Genomic DNA, 25,889 nt, shown 5'->3' with positions numbered 1-25,889 from the left:
TTTTTCCTTGCTTGTCCACAGATCTATCTATGTGCTGGAATAAACATCAGAGGGCAGTCTGAAGTCAGGACAACGGTATCCAAGCCCCAGCCCCACCCTGGACCTGTTAGGAAGAAAAGCAGTCTGGGGCTGCAGAGATGGTTCAGCTGTTAAGATTTGGATTCAATGACACCAAAGCACATAAGATAAAAACAAATCTTAAAAGGAAATGAGAGAAAATTAGTCTCTATGCTACCTTTTACTTTAAGGGCCCAAGTAGGAGGCCCACAGGCCAGGATTTGTAGCTCATAGCACGAGGAAGAAATAGGAATTTTTTGGGTGTCAGTATCACTTACTAAAGGCTTGCTGAGGTATGGAAACCAAGTTCGGTTCTGGAACTTCGGGGATGGCACAATCAGTAAAGTGCTTGCCAAGCAAGCATGATGTTCTATGTGTGATCCCTAGAAGCCCCGTGGAGAAGGTGGGCATGGAAGGGCGTGCTTGTAATCACAGCACTGAGGAGGCAGAGACAGGCAGATCCCTGGGGCTTGATGGCTAGCCACCTAAGACTAATTTGAAACCCCAGGCCAGGGAGAGTCTCAGAGAACAGGAGGCACCTGAGAATGACACCATGTCCACAGCGTGTACATAAACTGCACGCACAGCTTCCCTCCTAAATTTTGCTTTGAATACATTATATCTGAAGTTAACACTGGCCAGGAGAGGGTGGGAGGAACAGTGGCTTTGGCTGGCTAGCTCATTTCCTGACCTGATCCTCTTAGTTCAGAAGCAGACACTCAACTCCTACTGAATATATTAGAACCCACCCTGGGTCTTTTACAGGAATAACCAGGGTAGATCTTCTGCATGGCTGCTAGCTGGGAGGAGGCCATTCTGGCTACCCTAACAGGTAAGCATCTGCTTACACATAAAGACAACAGACAAGGAAAATGGAAAGAGGGAAAGGAATAGTTCTAGCTAGATAACACCAGTAGCTAGTTCAAACTATCTCTAAAGCCACGGTCTGGAACTTTACAACAAAGCGAGGCAACACATTCTAATTTTGTTGACACTAGTTTTAGTTGGTTTCTGTCCCTTGTAATTGAAAATCATCACCTATTCATAGACTCCTAATAGGATATGCTTGAAGATTTTTAGGTTTGATGGGAAAGATATACTATTTCAAATTCTCTAGTTATTTTACCCTAGGAGAAATACCATAGTTTTTTTTATTCCAGATTTTACTTAAACTACTTTTATTCAAATCATTTTTAAAAAGATTTATGTGTATGGGTATTTGGCCTGTTGGGTCTCCTCGAACTGGAGTTATAGATACTATGAGCCACCATATGGGACCTGGGAATCAAACCTAGGTCTCCTGGAAGAATATAAATGCCCCAAACTTACTTATTTTCATTTTTATGTGTATATTTTCATGCATGTGCATCATATGCATCTAGAGTTCTTGAACACTAGATGAGGGCACTGGATCCCCTGGACCTGGAGTTACAGACAGTGGTGAGCTGCCATGTGGGTGCTGGGAACTAAACCTGGATTCTCTGGAACAGCACAGTGTTCTTAACTGCTGACCCATTTCTCCAGATCTTTATTATTCATTTAGCTCTTTACTTAGGCCTATCTGGAAATAGCCTGTGAGTCTTGGGCTAATCCCACCAATTACAGACACAGAGTTACAACTGCTGTTTATGGAACACTTACCTTTCAAATAAGTGAGTGTTTGTTGGGCAGGATTGCTCAAGCATGAACACTAAGTTGCACCTAGTTTTTCTTGTGACTCAACCTACTCTATTAAAATGCTGGAGGAGACAGGAGCTCAATGCAGTTGGAGGATGCAGTCTGAGGACAGGATCACCCCTTTGCTCTGAGCACTGGTAGAGGTGAAAACTCTCTAGTGACTGGCTGCTTTGCGTCTCTGATCTTCAGCATTAACTCCAGTATTTGACTCTGAGTTTTCATTTAAGAACAATCAGAATTCATGTTATGCTGGGGCTGGTAAAATGGCTCAGTGGTCGAGGGTACCTGTAGCCATGCCTGATGACTGAGTTTGCTCCATGGAATCTACATGGTAGACAGAATTAATTCTCCCAAGCTATCCTCTGACTTCTACATGTACACCCACACCTATAAAATAATAAATACACCCAGGAGAATAAAGTATGCAAGGAAATGACAAGGTTCTGCCATAATCAGAGCTGGCTTTCTACAGCATTAATAGGGACGTAAAGGGCAGATGCTAGAACCAGTGTGTTCGGTCTCAGTGCTCTCGGCAGTTTAATGTTTCAAAGGGTACAACTAAACTTTTCAAAGGCTTGTACTTTTAGAGGAAATGTATGTGTGCTCCTATTTTATGGATAAAACATGGAGGAAGACTAGACAAAACACAGCAAATGTTAAAGATCACCAAGAGCTGGGAGAAATAACAAGTTCCCTGAGGTTTCCTATCTTACTTTTATTTTAAAGTCTGTTTTATTTCATGTGAGTGTTTTGCTTGTCTGTCTGTGCACTATATGCACACCAGGTTCCCACAGAAGCCAGATGACGGCACCACCCCCTATATTCTGGATGGTTATGCACTGTCATGTGGCACTGGGACCAATTCCTAGTCCTCTGGAAGAGCAGTCAGTGCTCCAGCCACTGAGCATCTATCTCTCCAACCCCCAATGTTTCATATTTTAGAGAGAGAAGAAACAGCTAAAGGCTGAATCACATACAAACATTCTACTAAATAGATATCATTTTGCTGAATTTGTATTAGGCACCAAAGCTTGGCCTTTTCTAACTTGCTTGTCTACTGTTCTGGTTGCCTATATAAGCTATACGACATAAAGACTACCTTACCCTAGTAGTTTCTGCGATGAGTAAGTTTGCTTGTAGAAATGAAGGTTTTTAGGAAGAAAAAATAATAAAGAGAAAAAACCACAGGTAAGTATGGTGGCATGTGTCTTTAACCCCAGAACTATAGTAGCTGAGGCAGGAAGATTTTGAGTCTGAGGTCAGTCTAGGCTATATAAGTGAGGCAGCAAGGCAGTAAGAAAAAGTGGGGTGGGGGTGGAGGATGGGATGTGAAAGATGGAGAGGGGAGGGAGAGGAGAGGGGGGAAGCAGGAAGTGTGTGTGTGGGGGGAGAGAGAAAACGATGACATTATAAGAGTCAGGATGCAGATAGTACCAATACGCCAATACTGCAGAGGATTTGTCATAGGCTGGACTTCATGGTTGGAGACTTGGTACTGACCGAAGATTAAGAGCCAGAGATGGCACAACCTGTTTCAGAAGGTTGAGGCAGGAGAACAGAGAACTTGCAGCTAGTCTGAGCAACATGGTTAAGTTTCAGCCAGTACACAGCAAGAGCTCCTCTCCAAAACAGATGTGGTGCTGAGGTGGTGCAGTCTCTGACTGCTTGCTACACAGCAGACCCCCACCATGAGAATTTGATACAAGCTACTCATCCGGTCTCGGGCCTTAGGGGAGTACATCTCCTGAGGTTCATCCTAGTTCAGTAGAGTGAGGAATCTGGTGCTCTAGGGCAAGAGACTCACTAAGTACCACTACATAACAATTATCTGACCAGCAGAGGTGACTGGCTCAGTGGTGAGGAGCACTGGCTGCTCTTTCAGATGACCTGGGTTCAATCCCAGCATCCAATGTCTCCCCAGGCAAACACCCACACACAAAGAGTGAAATGCAGCAACAACAACTACAACAACAAAAAAGCAAACTGAACTGAAAACGTTTGTAAGACGCTTGTACACACTGGCCTTAGGCTTTGGCTTTTCCCGTTGGAGCCTCTGAGTACTAAGATTACAAAGATGAACCACCACGCCTACAGCAGACAGATTTTTTCTTTTTTCTTTTTTTGTTTTTCGAGACAGGGTTTCTCTGTATTGCAGTGGACAGGCTTTCTGACAATCCCTCCCCTTAATATACAATGAATAACCCTAACACCCCATGGCAAGAACAAGAACTTGCTTTCCCTAGCATTGCTAGAATGTTCCTTCACTGGGCTTATTCCCTTATGTCCAACTGTAAGCATGTTTATTCTGCAGGAATAGCTTATTTGCTGTCAGTGTCTGGAATGGCCTTTTCCTGTAGACATATTTACATATAAAAGTAGTCATTAAAACCAGAAGAAACACAGATTGCTAATAAATTATTCTTCAAAGAATATTTTAAGCCAGGCTAGGTGCTGCTTCCCAGGCTGTGAAGCCGAAGGGAAAGAAGCCATTAGCTGAGCTACTAACAGTTCAGCAGAAATTAAAAAGAATGTGAAACATTTAACAGATCTCAGATTAATGTTAAGAATACAGATTCCTTTTCTCCATATAAAATTATTTCTGTTAAATGTATCTATCATCTTATTACTACTATTAATTTTATGTGTATGGGTGTCTGCCTGCTTGAGTGTCTGTGGACCACATGCATGCCTGGTGCCTGCAGCGGACAGAGAGGTAACTCTGGCCTGACCCAGAGTTATAGGTGGTTGTAAGCCACTATGTGGGTACAAGGACTCAAAGGTGAGTCTCTAGAAGAACAGCCGATCTCTTAACCACTGAGTCACCTCTCCAGCCCTAACACTTTATTACTGTGTGTGGACACATGTGTGCACACATGAGGACCTTAGTGTGTGTGTGTAACAGTCAGAAGATAACTTTTAGGAGTGGGCTTTGGGGATCATCAGGCATGTGCATGAGTGCCTTTACAGAGTGAGCCATTTCAGTGGCTCTGAAATGTATTTTAAATCTAAAGTAATGGAGCGGATGTTCAAAAGACATAGCTGGCCGGGCGGTGGCGCACGCCTTTAATCCCAGCACTCAGGAGGTAGAGGCAGGCGGATCTCTGTGAGTTCCAGACCATCCTGGTCTACAAGAGCTAGTTCCAGGACAGCCTCCAAAGCTACAGAGAAACCCTGTTTCAAACACACACACACACACACACACACACACACACACACACACACACACACACACACACACACAGAGAGAGAGAGAAAGAAAGAAAGACATAGCTGCATCAATTAAGACTTGTTTTCTGAGTGCCAACACAAACTGTCATTAGCAGTGGGGACAAACTTAATCATGCTTCTCCTCACTAATGCTATGTAAATGAAGCAGGGTACACTTAAGGACCAGCATAAACACACACATACCACCGGCTGCTTTGTGATGTCCACCAAATCCTTGAGATTATAGTACTGATGCTTCTCAAAGGCTGAAAACAGCATGTCTAGGACGTGTTGTTTGTCTGCCCGGGCTCGCTTTCCATCTTCTTTCTTCTTCCTTTCATATTCAATCTACAGGCAAAACCAGAAGGAAGGTATCAACTTAACATTTCTGTTTCAGTCATCTGAGAACTACATTTAAGGTTCCAAGGTATCTGGTCTCTGGCAGGGACTCAGAACTGGGGTCTTGTTGCCCCACTCCCAGTACCTTTCAGGCTCTAGGACAGTTATAACACTGCTTTATAAACCATTTTCAGTCTTTCTTGAAGCTTCATGTAATGTGTTCATTTTCCCCAAGTAGGTTTTCTTCCTGGTTAGCCTGGACTAGCCAGAAACTAACTTGCAGTTTGTTTTTGATTAAACAAAATACAGTAAGATAATTTTCTGACATAAACCACACTTGGTAGGTACCAGCCGGAGTCCTCCGGCACATGCTGGAATCAGGGCAGGTTCTCTAGCCCCTGAGAAGTAAGGGAAGCCCTGGGAAGAGAGGCTCCGCCCTCTAGCCCCCAGCTGCTGCCTCTGGACAAGAAAGGTAAATACACCCAGCAGGGACACGAGCAGACTATCCTTCTGAATCTTCGCTTTATCTTATACTAGGTGTCCTCTAAATTTACCTGTAAAACACACCTCTTATTCAAATAAAACCAAGACACTAGGACCATGTTCCATGTGCCCACACTTCCATGCATCTTCACACAGCAGCCCTGGAAGCAGCGCTCAGCCCTCAGCAAAGAATGCTCTCTGAGCAGATGGAGCACTGCAGAAAGCTGCAATGGCTACAGGCAGAGAGAGAGCAGCACTACCTGGGGTGCCCACTGCCAACAGGGAATGCAGAACAGTTACCTAGTGTTCTCAGAGTCCATACTATGGAGAACTTACAGAAAAAGACTGTTTTAGAATAAATTGGTTAAATTTGCTTTGGTAATGTCTAAGACAGGTTCATAATCCAAATTCTCATTGTGGCATTATCAGTCAAGTAGGCCCCATGTTCATATCCTATTAAAAGAGACTTAGATGCCTCAAGCTATTAATACGCAATGCTATTGTTTTTTCCTTTCATGTGTATAGATGTTCGCCATGCATGTATGTCTGTGTACCAAGTGTGTGCCTGGTGCACATAAAGGCCAGAAGAGGGCAAGGATCCCTTGTGACTGGAGATCTAGGGGTTATGAGTCCACCACAGGAGTGCTGGGAATCAAACTCACGTCCTCTGGAAGAGAGCCCGTGCTCTTAAATGCTGCGTCATCTCTTCAGCCCTACTAATATCTAATGTTGTACTTAGGACAAAGCTAAGACCTTAAAGTAACTGTTCGTTTTTATGCTATACAGTATAAACAACAGTGTCCTTAGTATTTTACTCAATTTAATGCTACAAACAAGGCCATGCAAATAAACTTTCAATACTATGAACGGCTGTATCCAGAAGACTACTTTGAGGCAATGTTTTTTCTTTTCCCATTGGGCATTTTGCTTCTCATTGATGCCCATTGGAATTGCAGGGAACAATACGCAAAGCAGCCAACCAGCCAGCCAGCCAGCTCATTAGCAGCCAGGACAATGTATAAATTACTAAGATAGTTACTGGAACAGAAGTAATTGTTATGTCATAAGAATCTGCCTCCACTGACCATATCACTGCAGAGCTAATTGTTAAAGATAAACTGTTAACTCAGAAGGTACTATAAGCTTAGTCTCCAGTTATAAATGTTTTATATTCCCCCAAATTTATCAGATGAAATTAATTTTATTTTCAAGACAACAAGTTATTCAAGATTAAATGTAACTACATGTTGAAAATCGACTGTGGATGTGGTATAGACATACTCAATCGTTATTACTGAAATCTTAATCACTGACTAAAATTATAAATGTCACCCACTACCAATTAAAATATTATAATTCAGATGTCTGTAAATTTCAGACTGCTGTTTGCAGAAATACTCTGATTGCTTTGTCAAGGCAGTCTTTGTGAGGCTTTTATTCCAACTTCTGAAGTGATAGTGACAGCCTTGACTATCATGGTTTTGTATTTTAAATCCTTGAGAAAGATTACTTCCTTCTCCCCTCTGTCAATGCTTCTATTTCTGATTATCGTGTCATCATCTCTTGGGAGAAAAGTAATTCTTCAGAACAGGTCAGTCCTTGGTGTCAAAATTCAAAAGGACAAGGCATGTAGTAGTCTTATGCCAGGGTAATACTGCTGAAAAGCCCTTATGAGATAGTCCTATGGGCAGCCATTTTAATGATCAAAAGTAAAAATGTCAGCACCTACCTGTGAAAAACTCAAGGCTCAAAGTTGGCTGTCTCACAGAAGGGAAAGGGCAATGCATAAACATAAATGTTCCTGGGAGGAGGGTGTTACCTGGAGGGTTTATGTAACAACTCTATTATTTCAACGAGTGCTTTCCAGTTAGCTTTTCTTAGTTTCTCTAGCACCAAAAGCTACATCAAAGTCCTTTACTGAACTCAGAACAAGAGGGTAGGGATGGTAACAAAGGTGAGAAGATACATCTCAAGAGAGAGGACCATTTTCTGGTGCCATTACAGAACCCCATTCCCTTCTCAACAGATGGCAGACAACTATAAAAAGTTCCTGTCTTCGGATTGGTGGCTGCAAATAACACAGGAGCTTAAAACACAATCCACACTCCATCAACTGAGTTACTTTCTGGAGGCACTTCAACCCTCTTCAGGGAAGCATCCTTCTGGGTGATTCTAGCATACAAGCCACACTGAGAACCACCACAGACAGCACTCTTTACAAGACCACAGAGTACATGTAAAAGTCACATGGGCAGACGATGGCAAGTCTGCCAGGCAGGAGCATAGTTACTTTGACTCGGAGAAGCTTATTTTACTCAAGTGTATTTTTAGACAGGGTCTCATGTAGCCTAGGCTGGCTTCAAACTTGCTAGGGCTGAGAATAACCTTTCAACTTTTGATCCTTTTGTTTTTACCTCAAGCATGCTGGGGTTACAAGCATATACAAGCATGGTCAAACTTTTTTTTTCTTTTTAAACTTTTTAAGATAGGGTTTCTCTGTGTAGTTTTGGAGCCTATCCTGGCACTCACTTTGTAGACCAGTCTGGCCTCAAACTCACTCACAGAGATCCGCCTGCCTCTGCCTCCCAAGTGCTGGGATTAAGGGCACGCACCACCAACTCCCTGCCTAAGCATGACCAATTTTATGCAGTGTTTTCAAGTTCAGGGAAACACTTTACCAAAGGAGGTATACATATCTAGCCCCTAATTATACTTCTTTATTTTTTAAAGACAGGGACTCACTATGTAGCCCTGGCTGGCCTGGAACTTACAATGTAGAACAGACAAGGCTTGAACACATAGAGACCCATCTGCCTCAAGAGTGAGTGCTAGAATTAAAAGTGTGTGACATCACACTTGGCCAGACTACACTATCTGACTAACATTTCTATCAGCAAAACATAAAGAATGAATCACACATGTATATTTTAATAAGTTAAATTTATCATTCTATACTAATACATGGATATTATGAGTTGCACACACAATTAAAATAGATTAAATAAACAAAATCACTACTTATTCTAAAAAATGAAGACTGAATTCAGCAATCTGGGGCTTGCTGGCTAGCCAGTCCAGCTGAATCAATACAAGTAGGTTCAGTCTAGAGACCCTGCCTCAAAAAAAAAAAAAAAAAAAAAAAAAAAAAAAAAAGATGGGCAGTAACTAAGCAAGGAAGACATTCAATGTGGACTCTGGCTTTCACATGAACACACATACTTGAGCACCCCAAAATATAACCTCCCTCCACCAGAAAAACAAATCATCAAGTAAACCCTTATTATTTACATTCAAAATATAGTGATCTGGAAAGAATAAAAATAGTCATCTATTTTTAGGACATTTAGTTTTCAAAAGCATTGCAAACTCTTAAGTTTATACTACCAATAGCTAATATAATAAGGTACAAAACTCATAAAGGTTAAGGGCCAGTTATTTTCATAGTCAAAGCTGTTAGCTCCAGGCCTTGGTGGTGGTGCTCAGAGTGGCAGGCTACATTTCCAAAGTCTTATTGTTTAGCTGATTTCCAGCTCCCTGCTGCCAACAGAGAAGTGATGGTAAGTGGAGGGGATTTTCTTTCCTTCCCTTTTCCTTCAGCAGTTCTCTGGTAGCTAAACCTCCCTTTCATGATCATGACCTTCCATTCTGTAGTTATAGTGACAGCTGATTCTTTATACTAAATCCCCCTTTTCTTTAAGTACCTGGAGTTGTTTCAATTCTCAAGAGAGACACAACTGAGTCATTAACAAAGATGGAGGACAAGCCACAGTTACAGTGATATTGGTATTTTGATAAGACCATAGTGAACTGCTCCAACGCTACAATTTCTACTCTTTTGTTGACAATGTATGACTAGCATAAGAGCTGAATAAGAGCACAGAATGATTGACAGGATTGATGCGTACGGTGGACATTTTCTGGTGTGTTTAATTCTGATCTAAGTAGTGCCAGTGTTTAGCTATAACCATCTTACCTACTATGGGCAATAATGCTAACAAAAAAATGACTACAGATTTTGTACAATTGTGTAATCTTGCACTTTCTTTTTTAAAACCTCAACTAATAAATAAATCACTGAGTCAATGACATAAACCTTTGGAAATATTGCACTACTATACTGATTTGAATTTTATTAAAAGTTTTATTATGTGACCTCTAACTTGTTCATTTTAAACCATGTTGATTTCTTAGTATTTTAAAAATTAGTGTTTCTTTTGGATAAATAAGCAAGGTTTGGCACAGTATAATAGTATTTTCTATAACTGCTATCACATGGTTTCTAAAGCTATGCAAGCGCTTCTGCCCATTTTGACCTGTTTTGACAGAAAACAATCACTAAGTACTCAAATGCTTTGTCTCTATATAAACAGTCTCAATGCAGTTATTAGATAACTCATTACACTCATTTATATCATAACAATCCTAATAAAGGTATGATGCTTGAACTGAAATATCACTTGATGTGAAGAGACTATTAAAACAAATGCCCTACAGTTTTATATCTTAATGAAGAATTCAGAACACAGTGACTCTGTACTAAGTTTAGCAGTAAAATAGAGCACAATACCAACGTATTTTAACATACAATGCTAATGCCAGGCTGAGTGTTAATGTGACTAAGAAAATGACCTAGGCAGAGGTCTGAGCTGCCCTACAAAGCTTCAGCTTCTATCCTCCTGAGGGGACTTGCCTTTCATCTTAGGACTAATGGCCTATTTGCAGTGGAATTAGGGGGAAGTGGTGGCTAATACTACAGAAAACTGTGCTCCCTACTTCAAAGGAAATGTTCGCCATGCCCCAACTTGGGATAGATGGAAGGAAAGGCACAGGACGAGGTGGTGGCTCAGGAAGGCAGGTCACCAGGGATTCCTTCGCAGGCACAGGAAACATCTGCTACCCAGAGAAGACATGTCTGTCATGGGCTGGCTACAGACACTCTTGCCTAGAGCTCACCCCCTTCCTACTCCAAAGGGAGAACTCAACTGCCTTTCACTCCCTTGTCTCAATCGACTGACAACAGAAAACCAGCACTCTCATGTTACCACCACTGCCGACTCCACTTAGCTCCCTGCTTCTCTTCTTAGGGTTACTTTCCCCCTAAAGCACCACCAGGGGCTACACAGCTGAACCGCTGCCTGCTTCCTTTAATCCAGTCAGTGTAGTGAATTGTAATGAGTGAGTAAATCTCAGTCTTCTGCCCACTGAAGACGCCTTTTTTTAAAAACCCTGGAGGCATTTGCTATCTTATACAAAATAAGCACAAGGAACTCAGATACCATTCTGTGGCACTGGGTGCTTAAGGCCCATCTTATGGAGGTTTTATTTTTCCCAAACTGAGACCAAAAGGAAATCAGCCAACAGCACAGGACACAAGATTCTATCTGTTATTTAGACTTGCATTTACCTTCAGGAACTAATCACCTTTCCCTGTGCTCCCTTAGACTGTTAACACTCTACAATTAACACAAACAGTAGGTAAGCATTTGGTTCCTGTTTTGTTGAGGTTTCTATTGCTGTGAAGAAACACCATGACCTAAACAACTTGGGGAGGAAAGGGTTTATTTCCTCTTACAACTTGTAGTGCATCATCCAAGGAACTCAAGGCAGGAACCTAAGGCAAGAACTTATGAGGAGGCCATGGAGGAATGGTACTTATTGGCTTGCTCAACCTGCCTTCTTATAGCACTCAGGACCACCAGTGCAGGAACAGCACTGCCCACAATGGGCTGGGCCTTCCTATATCAATCATCAATCAAGAAAATGCACCTCACCGGGCGGTGGTGGCGCACGCCTTTAATCCCGGCACTCGGGAGGCAGAGGCAGGTGGATCTCTGTGAGTTCGAGGCCAGGCTGGACCAACAGCCTCCAAAACAATACAGAGAAACCCTGTCTCATAAAAACAACAACAACAAAATAAAATGCACCTCAGACTTGCCCATAGGCCACTCCAGTGGGGGCGATTTCTCAATGAAGCGCCTGCTGCCCAACAGACCCAAGCTAGTATCGAGTTGACATAAAATTAGTCAGCACAGCTCCTAAACCAGACTGCTTGGGTTGAATATTTGAACTGGTCAGTTTTACTCATGTATGTAATAGTAGTTCTACTTCAAAAGGTAGTAGTGATGAAAATAATGCACACACACCTAGGATACATAAGAGGATAGTTTGCATCTCTATCATAAATTGTTCTATACATACATTTCAATAGAAATGTATACAAATTGTTCTATACATATACTTCAAAGTGGGCAGCCCCTACTTTGTATAGGAGTGAAGGACCATAAAAATGCCTGTGATGCATGACATGAAGCAAAGCGACCTTAATAATCAACAAGGACAACTACCATTGCTCCTTAAGATTAAGGTTTAAAAGTAACATTTAAAAAATGAACACACTAAAACTGGTATAGCAAACCATATAGATACAGAAAACAAAAAATTAGTAAATTTACATTTACAAAGTATGTTGTGATTAGAGACATCTAGAATAAAGTGTTATTATCTCTCTGCAAAACCTGATCAAGAGCAATTTGGACAGTGGTTCCCTTCTGCCATGTAGCTCCAGACATAGATCAAGCTCCTTTCTATGTCACAGCAAGCTGCATGACTGCGAAGGTCTGGAGCCTAAAGTCTGTGGTACTGAGAACTGATGAAACCCATACAGAAGACTTACATTGTACTGATGGTTAGCGACAGGCTTGTAATTGGTTGTTACAACTTTGTCCAGCTGCTGCGATAGTCTTGTAGGTTTGGAAGACTCTTCTATTTGCAATCTGAAAAAACAGAAGGCATTGTTAATACACTGCTTAGTAGAGTAGATCCTGTAGAATTATGCCAATTACTAGTAACATGTAAGCAAGTAAGCTCAGAATAGCACGGTAGCTTTACCATAATAGTTAGAAACACAGAAGAATGATTACAATGTAAAAACTAGCCCCATACAAGTTATGTCATTACAGTCCAAACTCTTGTAGCAAAACAAACTGTCTTGAATGATTATTGTCTAAAATTCATCAGGTGATCAATACAAAGCTTCCACTATGCTGACAAAAAATAAAGGTGAGTAAAGCAAACCAACACTCACTGTCCAGTGACCAGTGGCCACCGGATCAGACACTGATGTTCAAAGCATTTCTGTCACCACAGAAGCCTCAACTGCACTGGTCTAGAACACTGCAGGACTCTATCTGAATTAAATGTGACTCAAAATACTGCCTTCAGAAAGAAAAAGAAAATCACAAACACACCATCCCATGTATTATCATGAAGACACTACTCAGGAGTTTCTATATCTTCTTAAGCAATGACTTTCATTTGTATACTAAATTTGCATCTTAAAAATTAATCCATTTGGTTTATAAGCACAGTAAATCCAAAAGTCTGTTTTAAGAGGGGAAAAGTACAGCTCACAAAAGTGACTATTTTTAAAGACACAGAGGGTATCATTGTGTCTTTAGATTTTTCACCAGCAGGGTATCAGAATACAAAATGTAACACACCTCAGAAAATTGCCTACTATACCTGACTAACTTATAATTGAAGAATAAGCATGAAATAAAAGTATTTTTTGGAAAAATACCTGGGCTTATCCCTTATGAACCTCACTGAGGAATTAATGAATGCAATGGGTCCCACCAAGAAACCAAGAGCCAAGCCAGAAAACAGCTTGGCTTCTGAAGGTTTTTTTAATTTATTTTTTATGTATGCGTGTTATCACTCTGTGTGTGTGCATGTCAGTATGTAGGGGCCCAAGGAGGCCAAAGGAGGGTGCTGGACTGCATGGGGCTGGAGTTTTAAGTGGTTGTAAACTGAACCCAGATGCTCTGGATGAACAGTATGCTCTTGTAACTGCTAAACCATTTGTCCAGCCTCAGTTGTTTTTTTTAAATGTGGAAGTACATGAAAGATGGGAAATTAGCACATTTTAAGATTATTTTTTGCTGAGTTTCCTCAAATCTCTATAATAAACACCTATGACTTTTATAATCAGAAGAAAAATTAAAAGAAAATACCCCAATTTGGTTAAAGGGTCATCTGAGACTTAACTAACCAAATGTTGAGTCAGTTAACAGCAGTCCTGAGGACAGGGAAGGCAGCATTCAGTCAGATGACAGTGATATGGAGAGAAGGGACCACACGGTGCACGAGGGTAAGCCGGTACGGGGAAGCTCAGGGGTACAGGGAAGGACAAAAAGACAGACTCTCCTAAGAGAAGCAGTCTTGTAGAGACTGGGGGTCAGACCTCTTGGTCTTAAGAGGGAGATGGAGACAGACAAGAAATGTCCACAAAGTATAGGCCTAGGCATGTGTAACTCCTTGGCAAAACAAAACAGGCACAGGTATGATTAAGTGGCAGTGTGTTTCTAAACACAACACCCGTGTTCTGACTGTAGCCAGGCCGCCCCCACCCCCAGCTCACAGGGGACTGGCCTCTCCAGGTGGAAATCCCCATGCTGCCATCAGACTACCTTCCCTGCTTCAAGCACCTCCCTCCCTCCCTCCCTCCCTCCCTCCCTCCCTCCCTCCCTCCCTCCCTCCCTCCCTCCCTCCCTCCCTCCCTCCCTGATTCTTCTGGAGGCAGCACCAGCCTCTTTTCCACACCAACCGCCCCCTTTACCCTGCACCTCAAGTCCCACGTGCAGTGCGCTTAGACACATGCTCTTTATAAATGGCAGCTTATCCTTGCCACACCTGCATCCTGGATTTATCTGTAGTCTCTGCACTCTGATTCATGTTCACGAGGCACACTTTCCTTTCAATTCTAAAAGTCATTTTCATCATCAGAGTTTGTGTCACATTTATTCTCAAGGCATCAATTATTTTACATAAAGGAACACACTGTTGTTTTCTTTTAAAGAGCTCATACAAAAATGTAACCTTTCTATTATACCTTTTAAAAAAGTCAATTCCCAGAGTTTTGTTTTAATTAAAAGAGGACATCCTATGACTCGAAATTCAAAAGGTTAGTCTATGGACTGAAAACACAACACATTTCAAAAGAACTTAATCTTAAAATATTTTCATTAACCATGAATAGTTTAAAAGGCTTTTTTATTTAACACTAAATAATTCATTTAACATTATCTCATGATGTGCCAGAACAATTTGCAACTCTATTTTATTATTAACAATGCTCTAAATTAAACACTGCTGGCTTCACCACACTTTCAACATCAACACAAGGATTATCTGGGCTTTTTGATATAATTTGAAAATACTCAGTTCATAAGGCAGAGTAGCCAACTTCAGACAGAGGGGATAGGCTGAACGAGAAGAAAGCTACATGCTTCTTTGTCCTGACTGTCTAAGACTAGGTCTTATCTTTTTCAGAACACAAAAAAGGACAGTTATTTCCAAGATGCTATAATCAGAAATACAATGTTCTTTATTTTCCCTTTTTTTTTTTGAGACAAGGTTCTGACATGTAGACACACCTGACCTCAAACTCACTGAATTCCACCTGATTTTGCCTCTCAAGAGTTAGGAGATTCGAGATGTATGCCATCATGCTTGGTGTAAGAAATACAATATTATTTATTGATCACTGTCGTTTCATAAACCACTCAACAGATACTTGACACAAATTCCTAATACCACTGTACAGAACAATTCAGAAAAAACCTGCACATTAAAAGGTTAGAAGAAATTAAAAGGTTAGGTTTTTAATATTTTTTCTAATCACAAAGAAAGTGTTTGAAAACATGTTCATAATGCAATAGCATCTACAAATCATACTTGTCTGTCATAATATATGATTTTTATGTAGTCAAACTTGTAATTTCTAAATTTGTAACTATGTATATGTGTATCTGTGTGTGGGTGGAAGTCAGAAGAGGGTGTCAGATACCCTGGAGCTGATGGTACAGGCAATTCTAGGTTGCCAAGTGGATACTGGGAAATGACCTCCTGTCTTTTAGAAGTAGCATGTTCTGTTAAATGTTGAACAACCTCTCCAGCCTGGAAAATCAGAAATTAAAGCAAAGCAGTAAAGAAATATGTGCTTTGCACATACTGAGCATACACAGTGCACACTATGCTTGCAGAGAACTCAGCTGTGGTTACTAGCACCCATAGACAGCTACCTGTAACACCAGTTCTAGGGAATCTGAAACCCTTTGGCCTCCACTGGCACCTATACTAACATGTACATACCCACATACAGATACACCTAATTCAAAACTAAAACCCAAACAACAACAATAAAACCGGCTTCTCTGACTGCTATTCACACAACAGTATTATTCCAACTCTTGGCCATTGTGGTAGTTTGAATGAAAATGCCCCCTCCCCCACTATTAGGAGGTGGGGCCTTGCTGGAGTAGGTGTGGCCTTGAGGTTTCCTGCTACCTGCGGATCCAGATGTAGAACTAATTCTCAGCCCACGTATGCAAGTGTCCACCATGCTTCCTACCGTGACTAAAATGGACTAAACCCCTGAGCTGTAAGCCAGCCCCCAATTAAATGTTTTCCTTTACAAGAATTGCCATGGTCAGTGTCTCTTTTCATCCTAGCTCTCTGGGAGCAACAACTCACTCACATGCATGCTAGGAAAAAAAAAAATCAGTTACAGTTTTGGGCAAAGCCATAAGAGAGAAATCTGTCTGTTTTACCTGTAGCAGAGTTCCAATTTATAGAGAAAATGAAACAAAAGTCAGGAGTAGGCATGTGGATCTGAACTGCCTTACTTATCCTGCATTACTTATCCTCAATCCCTTTAGTTTTCTAAAAGAACCCTAAACGCAAGGGCCCTTGTTAACAGGGATGGGTGGGTGATGAGAGACTGGGAAGGCTACTGTACTAATGCACAGGAAAGTATAGTGTTTGCATTAGGCCCTAATGACTATGGTGAAGCTTAAGGACGTAGAATACAGTCAAATTTAAAAACTTACTTTGAAGGCAGTAAGATCACTGAACTCAGACTTCTGGCTTAGTGACTATAACCTAAGAGACAGACGGCATCACTGTAAAAACCATTCCCAAGAAATTACTGTAGTTTACTAGAAACTATAAAATCTTCCAAATTCTAGCTCTCTGAAAAACCAGAGAGCTAAAAACTGAAACTTTTTGATTTTTTAGAACAGGAAACAAACACCTGTCAGGGACAACCTATTTCTCTGGACAGCAACTGACAACTACTACTTTGGTTATATATCATTATTTCACCTTGCTCCTACTTTATGGTATCAGTCACAATCAGTTCACTAAATTAGTCTTCCTAAGATTACTGAGTTCCTATATCACACATTTCTTCCCTTAAAGAAAACTTAACATGGTCTATGTGACCTAAGAACATCTATAGAATGACAAGGGAAACCAACATGGCAGACACTTAAAGAGTTTTTACCTTGAAAGATCTCTGTGAGCTCAAGATCAGCCTGGTTTACAGAGAGAGTGCCAGAACAGGCTCCAAGAGTTCTTACTCCACACTAGAAACTGTTAAGAGTGTTAACCACACCCATTGTACTTTTTCCTCATAGTATGTAAAACTAGATCATATCACTACATGGTTCATATAAGGCCATGTAACAGAACACAGACTCTTTAAAATTCCAGAGAATTTAGCATAAAAGAAACAACCAAGCATTTCTTTTTCTTATGACACAGGTCTCGTGCAGCCTGGACTGGCCTTGACCTTGTTCTGAAGCGAGGATAGCCCCCATCCTCCCGCTTACACAGTGTGCACTGCTGTGACCGTTCATGTGGTGCTGCAGATCTAATCGGCCATCTCTAGTCTGGCCATTTCTTTAATAGTTATCAGCCTGCTGGTAACTAATCCAGGTCTATGCAAATACAGAGTAGAAAATGGTTTCTTCTTTAACACCCTCCCCCAACCAAATGATGTCCATTTAAGTCAGCATCACTAGTCATTAGGTCATAATCATGGCTAATAATTACTCTTACCAAAATTACTTAAAGGTTCTCAATATTATGCTTTTACTAGGAGTTATTTGATATAAATTCAACACCCAGATTAAATTACTAAGCATACTTTAAAAATGTACAGTCAAATAAAAATAGTAATATATACATCCTTCAAATATTTAAAGGGTGAACATGTTAAGATCTACTCAACTCAGTTAAGAAAAATCTACCCAAAATGCCAATCTTGACTTAAGGAGTTGACTACAGATTTCAGCTAATAAGCTCCTCAATTACTCACTGGTTCATACAATAACAACAGTAAATGTTTGCTGAGCAAGTAAGAATATAACACTTTTGTGGGACAATTAGATCACAAAGGAAACAGCAGAACTACACATAAGCAAATACCATAGTAAGCCTAATTCTGTCCATGTAGACTTGCTTGGTCATGAACAAGCAGTACAGTCTTTTCAGTCTGGTTATCAGAGAGCTGAAAAATTACAAACACCATCAAGCAACAAGTGTTTGCATCAACTGCCAATGCAGGAATCAGTTCATAATGTAAACACCATTGCAGAGTTTATTTATATTTTGTGCTACAACTGTATTTGCTTACAATTCATGTTATTCTTAAAATGACAAGCTTTACAGAAGACTACCTACTTTCTTAAGAGGGAGAGATGGATGCTGGCACTCACAGAATGAGAGAGAACCATGGTAGAGAGAAGCAGGGGAAGCAGCAGGCCCTGGACCTGATGGTGGGCAAGAGCGCACAGCGCCCCAGGTCACGTCACAGGAGAGGAAGTACAGCTTGAGAATGGTGGCAGGAGGCTGGAGACAGATAATGAAATAACGCAGGGCCAGACGAGGATGTCTGTTGATACCAGCTGTGAGACACTTCAGTATTAGGGGAACAGCTCGAGGTGAGCTTCTTCAGGGCTTGCAACAGTAAGTACTTGTGCATCTACTAGAACACAAATCTGAGGGGCCATGAAGAAAGTTTAGGGCTTCATCTGACTAAATGGCTATCTCCTGATCTGGCAGGACTATTCTATTGGAGGAGTCAGAGAGCAAACACTAAATGATCTCAACAACTGTCTCTAGGGATCCTGTTCACATGCTCGTGTTATATAATGAGCTGAGTAAATTAAAGGGAAGAAAACTTTCAGGCTGTATTTAGTCAGAGGCAGTAGTTTGGAAGCCAAATCATAGTAGCACAGCATGAGACTTAGCCAGTGACACACCTCTTCCAACAAGGCCACACCTTCTAACCCTTCCCATAACACCTCAACCAACTGGGAGGGGACCAAGTATTTGAACATATGAACCTATGAGGGTCGTTCTCATTCAAACCATCACAATGCCGTATGTACTATTACAAGTCAAGTAAAAAAAAAATGAAATGCAAAGTCTTTCAAGCACACTGATAACATTTCAAGTGGTTATGAGCAACATGAGGCTAGTGGTCACCATGATGGACAGGCAGGAGAATCAAACTCAATGTCTGCAGGTTCCTGTGAGGTAAATGATGAACCAGACAGAGAACATGCTCCACCCCAGGGGCCAACAGTTCTCTGCTCCAGCTGACCGTCACTCTAAGGATGGTGTTGCCAGGCCTAATTGAAACACAACAACAACAACAAACCTTAAAACACTTACCCAATGTTGCCAGCTAGTTCCGTTGAACAACAACAAAAAAACAAAACAAAACAAAAAACCCCACCCATCTTACCTCAAACCAACAAAACAAAAACCTAGCAAATAACAACCCCGAACCCCACATATAGTATCTATACCAAGCTATTAATTAGCAACCCTCTGCACTGTCGTATTTCTAGCCCACAGTGTTTTCCATGTTTGTTTTTCCTGCAAAGCAGCAGCAAACATTATTAGAGCAGCAGTCATGATGCCAGTAGGAAATTACCAACCAGCAGCAAAACTGGCTTCTCCAAAGGAACAGTAATTCCTTCCACCCAATTCTCACATTCCACTGCCATGGAGGACCCAGGAACTGGCTGAAGGACTCATCTAGATTGCTCTTAGGGGAATACATTATAGCTGTAGTCAGGCTAGGGAAAACAAAACAATCAAACCTCACTCTATAGTATAACACAGAAATGTGATCATTTTTGAATTCTAAAACTGATGATGAATCATCAGTTCCTTCTGTATAAAAATATTTCAAGCTTCTAGATCCAGTGCAACTTGGACTGTCGATGACCACAGGGCTTGTCAGAGGCAGTGATGGCAGGCAGGGAGAGTTGGCAGAGGTGTCTGCACAGAGGCACACACTGTAGTTGTAGGTATTGGGCATGGAGATAAAACAGGGGTATTTGAGTTCAGAGATTGGAGGGCACTCTGGATAACATCCCATCTCAAAAATCAATCAATCAGGATTCCTTGGGCAGAGCTAATCACCCACACCATAATTCATTATAAATATAATAAAGAAATTGAGATGGTTTCTCAAGTTTGGTAAAAAAAAAAAAACACTGTAGAAATGGTTCAGCCAGTTTGTCCCAAATGCAAAGTTTTATGTGGCATCAAGATGCATAGAGTAAAAACCACAGTGTAGCACACGGAGCCCCGAAGCCAGTCATGAGGTGGTGAGCAACAGCCTACTTTTCTGAGTGCTGCTATCATGACCTGGGTCACTTACTCAGACTTTGGTAGACAGCTGTGTATACGAGCAATGAGTGTTCCGTTGGAACCTCCAGCTGGCCCCTACATGATCTGGAGAATCTCCGAACAAAGGGAAAGCACCAAAAGCCCAATTCCACATTCTTGGCAACTATTGCAGCTTCCTCCCCTGAAGTTGCTAGCTGCCAAAGTCCTCAGCTTTTGGCCATACTTAGACACAAACCCAGCTTTTGACACATCACTACCCCTGGCCTACAACCTATATAAGCCTCCTGCTTTAGTTCAGGTGTGCAGCTTCTCCAGCCTCTATCTCTGGGCCTGGAGAACCCGTCCAGGAGTTGCTTTGTTCAAATAAACCTGTTATAATACTTTTGCAATTTGGCTTGATCTGGTTTACTGCATAGGTGGAGAAACCTATTATGGGAGGGTGGGAAGGGCAGAAAACTTATCAATGAGGTTGACTGACTCGCCAGGAGCAAAGTAGGAAAAGTAAAAGCTCCTGCAACTTTTGACAAATTAGTCAACTTGCATTTTTAAAAAATAGTTTATTTAATTTTATTATATGTGTTCTGGTGTGATAGTGTCAGATCCCAATTAACGGGGGTCAGAGGCAGTTGTGAGCTACCACATGGGTGCTAGGAATTGAACCAGGGTCCTCTGGAAGAACAGCCAGTTTTTGCAACATTTTTATACCAAGTTACTTTCCCTAAATCCCTCTACAACTGACTCAAGGCTTTCATGCTGGTGGAAGGCAAGAACAACATCTGTGTCCACAGAACAGGATTCAGTTCTAGTAACAACCAGTTACAAACCTGGTTTCCTAGTACAATCCATTCAATAACTGAGTTAGGCAGGAACAAATGAAAAGATATGAAGGTACAAGAACACACACATGAATGAACAGTTTAAAACAATGCTATGTTTTCTCTTTTTATTTAAATCCATGAAGGAAATTAGTAAGGATCAAAGTGAGAATATTAAAGTGACATAGACTTTTATGGATTTAATTCATATACACTGTGTGGCTTAAAAGTATAGAGAACGTTTTAAAAGGTAATTTTATATACGAAAGGAGCGTGGAGGTTTAAAATGAACCTTTGGAGATTTCACAGTAGATGGCACAGATATTTTATCATTTAAGAGTCGAGTAAATTCTTCAAATTATAATGTTATCATGAATAACATTATCTTCTTCCTCCTCAAAAATGTCTATTAGAGAATGTATGTTTTCTGAAGGACATATTTGCACTCCACATAAATCTGAAGGAATCACATTTACATAGCGGAAAAAGATTTAAAAAAAGTGTGGGCTTAAACAGTAGCAAAGGTAAGCACATAGGCCACCAGGCACGATGGCACAGTAGCTAAAGTGAGTACGTAGGTTACCAGGCATGATGGCCCAAAGCCTGTAATCCCAGCACTTCAGAGACAGAGGCAGGCAGCTGAACCACTTTGGGTTCCAGGCCAACCAGGGCTGTAGAGACTCCCAAATAGTACAGGAAGTGTGTAAGAAAGAAGATAAAATGAGATTCAAAGGCTGAGCTAACAGAAATGTGACAGCAGGAAGGTAGAAAACACTACTGTGATGAGAAGTACCTTTATTTTTCATCTTTTATTACATTAAAAAAAAAAAAGAAGGCTTGAGGGCTGAAGAGATGGCTCAGTGGTTAAGAGCACTTGAGGCTCTTGCAGAGGACCAGGATTCAATTCTGAGTACCCACATATCTACTGACTCCATTTCCAGGGGATCTGATGCCTTCTTCTGGTCTGCATAGGCACGCATACATACATGCAGGCAAAATACTCATACACATAAAATAAACAAAAACCCTGAAGGCTTTTTGTGTGTTGTGGTATACACCTGAGTCAGAGGACTGAGAGTTCCAGGCTAGCCTGGATTACATAGTGCCAGGATTGCCTGGGCTGGAGAATTAGATTGTCTCAAAAATAAAGACAGGAAGGCTTACAACCAGACTTATTTGAAGTTTTAAAAGTTAAATACCGCCGGGTGGTGGTGGCGCACACCTTTAATCCTGGCACTCGGGAGGCAGAGGCAGGCAGATCTCTGTGAGTTCGAGGCCAGGCTGGACTAACAGCCTCCAAAACAATACAGAGAAACCCTGTGTCATAAAAACAAAACAAAACAAAATAAAAAAAAACAAAAAAAGTTAAATACCTAGGCTATTAAGCAGTCTCAATTTGTAACCCTCAATTTCTCTGATTCCTAAAAATATTAAGGCATGAGATCAAATAAGGTGTTTACAGGTAGCTATAAAAGTCTAAATCATTTTTCTAAACTACAACTTCCACACTCAATGACTATGTGATGGATACTAACACAATATAGCAGTGGAATCCAACAACTTCTCTTCAGTAAATTAAAAAGCACCATCTACAAAATTCCAGTTGCCTATGAGCAGAAATCAGAATTATTGGCTGTGCCTCATGTCAAACTGCAGGAAGCTACCCAGGTGTATACGAACCAAGACACCGTTGCTATGGTGACTAAGCAAATATAGCAAGAAGCTAATTCATTAGTGACTATAAATGCTGGAATAGATGAGAAATATCTGGCAGTACATAGCCACTAATGTGGGCCATGATTCATAAAGAGTTTCTTAAAAGACAATGTAAATCTTAGCATACTGTTAAAAAATTAAGAGTTTTGTGCTAACTAAAGCCTAATCAAGTCAGGGAGAAAATGAGGAGGTAGCCTTCAAGGGAGAGAGCTATGTAGGACCCGTTGCTGAGGCACTGATACCCATGTTACATAGGGAAATTTTCCATGATTACCAAACAGGACTGCAAATAGGCAAGGGACCCCCACAGCCTTCAGCCATATGGTCTCTGGCTCTCTCTTCATTGAGGGGATGCACAGAAGGCTAAGGAGGAGTTTTGCACATTTTTTCTAATTAGAAGAAAGTAAACTCTTCCCCCTCCCCCCCAAGGCAGGGTTTCTCTGTAGCTTTGGAGCCTGTCCTGGAACTCACTCTGTAGACCAAGCTGGCCTGGAACTTGTAAATATCGTGCCTGTCTCTGCTGCTGGGATTAAAGGCACCACCTGACAGAAGAAAGTAAACTTTAATCAATGAAAATAACAAGAAAAATAGAAAAAACAACAACAACAAAAAAACAAGAAAGTAAACTTTAAACAATGAAAATAACAGATAGAGATAAACACCTGAGAAACAGTTTTAAAAGACAAATACTAGATTTGAATTTGACCTGAAGCAGTTAAATAAATTACCTACTGCTCAACAAAGTTCCATGCCAAATAATTTGTTACAAAAAAGTTACAAACTAAGAAATTCACAGGCTTTTTTTAATATTGCCATTCTTCATAGAGACTTTATAAGTAACAAAAGCTTCTATTTCATTCAAAGTTATATTATGATCTTTTGATGATATAACACCACAAACACAAAATCCTAGTTCAAAATGAAGCATTAACTGTAGCACCCCATACCAGACAGGCATATCACTAGTACTTACTTTAGCCAGATTTCCCTCAAACCACTGGACTATGGAGACTGGCAATAAACAAAACTTACAAACTTCCATAAATATAAGGCAATGCTACTCTTGTCTTTGTCTCTTCTTTGGTTAAGTGTGTCAGCTTGTAAATTCTTTAGCTTATTTAGTTCTTTGATTTATCCTTCTAAATTTCTTTTGTTAGATCTTTTAAACCCTATCTGCTTATCCCAGACTAGTGCCACCTCTCATTTTTCCGGATCAGGGCCCTCATCAATCACCCACGTTTCCCAATACACACATGGGAGTTGCCTCCCTACCACACTCAAGCACTTGAACCACAATGCACTCTATCAATACTCTCTGTAATTTCTCTGAAACATGCATTTATGCTTTTTTCTTATCAGCCACATTCTTCTAATAGAAGTCCCTATTTTCAAACTAACTCCACACATCTTCCATCTGCCACTAGACTGTCCCAGGCAAGCCCAGAGAGCCAAACAAGGCCATGTAGGAGAGGTGCAATAGGAAGTGAGCAGAGCCACAGAGAAGGTAGAGTGACTGCCTGGAGGACTAAGGAGAGGCTTGACTCAGGAGGTGATGTCCTCAGTGAGGATTTACTGTGCAAAAGGGAGAGGGAGACTAGGGACACAGGAGAAGGTGAGGAAAATTTCACAAATTCTAAGGACGAAAAAGAGAAAAAAGAGAACAAGAGAGCAGGAGAAAGGAAGAAAGCAGAAGAAAGGATAAAAGCGAGAGTGATGAAGTCCCGTATGCCAAGCTAAGCTGTCGGGACCCAGCTGTTACACTGCGGGGGCTGTAGCAGAAGACTCTTTAAGATGAAGGTCATGTCCTAGGACAGACAAGCAAGAAAGCTGAAGGGCAGACTAAGGGACGATGGGGTGAGAGTGTAGTGAGCACACACAGACACAGCACTACAGGAGCCCACGGCAAAGGCCTTGACATCATACAGGGGGAAGGCAAGGCAGACAGGCACCCCAAAGGAAACCTGCAGCATATGGAAGGATGTTCATTCAGGAAGACTTTCTCTCATGGCAATGCCTTCTTGGGCTGCATCTCCCCAGGGAAGCTGTCCCTTGATCCACAATGTCCCACTTCCCCAGCTACTACTGCAGCAGTCGTCACTAGAGGATCCAGTGTCCCCCAGCTACTTACAAAGTGAGCATCAATGTCAATGATCCACCATGTTATTCAATCACACGCCACTTAATACATTAGGTAGCCGACATTAACTACTGATCTACAACCTGCTTAAAGCATACTAGTAAAACTTCCAGAGAACTCTTCAGTGAAAGCATACACAAGGCGGGGGCATTGGAGAGGGAGCCCATTGCACACAATGGTTTCATGTTTGTAGTGAAGCATCACCAGCACGCAACAAACTGCAGGTGCTGAAAGTTCATGGCTGGATACGTGCTCACACACTCATGCACTTGTGGGATCACGGATCTGTTTGGACAACTGGTCCTTGCAGTTGCAGTTCTGTAGTGCTCAATTTTGTTTGTTTAAGAAAAAATTGTTTTTTTTTAGAAATCAATAAATTGAAACTGAAAATTAAAAAACAAGTTCTTTTCTATATCTGATCAATAGTCAATTTTATTTTACATTTTTATTTAAATAACTATGAGAACATAGTTTATGTTAAACTTGACCATATATTCTTCTGTTTCATATACTAGTTGAGTTTTTTTAAAAAAAATCAATATACATTTGTAACCTTAAGAAAACAGATAAACAATTTAAGTATTAAGTCCCAAAGTGTAAGTATCCCAAACTAGTTTTCTATACTCCAGCTGTGCCATATTTATTAAAAGAAAAGCAATTACAGTAGGCAATTCTTAGCAAAAATGCTATGAAGGAATATACTCTACAGGAAGACAGAAAAGAAAGCCTGGATCAGGCAGCTATATTTCAACATGATTAAGTTGAAACAGCCAAACAGGAAATTCCCCTCAATACCTCCCTGCTTTATTAATTTGGTAAAAGTCGTTTTTAAATTGACATGGAAGACCAAGCAAATAATAAAAACATAGAAAAGACAATAAGTAATACCAGCAACCTTAATATTCTAGACATTAATTGTTGTTTAAGAGATGGTGGGAGAGAGAAGACCAAGCAAATAATAAAGACAG

The 25,889-nt window shown here is 40.9% G+C and overlaps 1 protein-coding gene across 1 annotated transcript in view; it reads right to left on the bottom strand.

Annotated features, from left to right (window-relative positions):
• Positions 1 to 25,889, bottom strand: part of Gtf2f2 (general transcription factor IIF subunit 2) — a 115,482-nt gene that overhangs the window by 6,000 nt on the left and 83,593 nt on the right. The window contains exons 6-7 of the mRNA XM_005070953.4: positions 12,437 to 12,536; positions 5,146 to 5,289 (exon numbers count right to left, since the gene is read on the bottom strand). Of these exons, the coding sequence (XP_005071010.1) occupies positions 5,146 to 5,289; positions 12,437 to 12,536 (244 nt within the window). The remainder of the gene's footprint in view (positions 1 to 5,145; positions 5,290 to 12,436; positions 12,537 to 25,889) is intronic.

Source organism: Mesocricetus auratus, unplaced genomic scaffold (genome assembly GCF_017639785.1).
Source record: "Mesocricetus auratus isolate SY011 unplaced genomic scaffold, BCM_Maur_2.0 Super-Scaffold_2245, whole genome shotgun sequence".
NCBI classification, from domain to species: Eukaryota; Metazoa; Chordata; class Mammalia; order Rodentia; family Cricetidae; genus Mesocricetus; species Mesocricetus auratus.
This window is presented reverse-complemented; position numbering and strand designations above follow the sequence as displayed.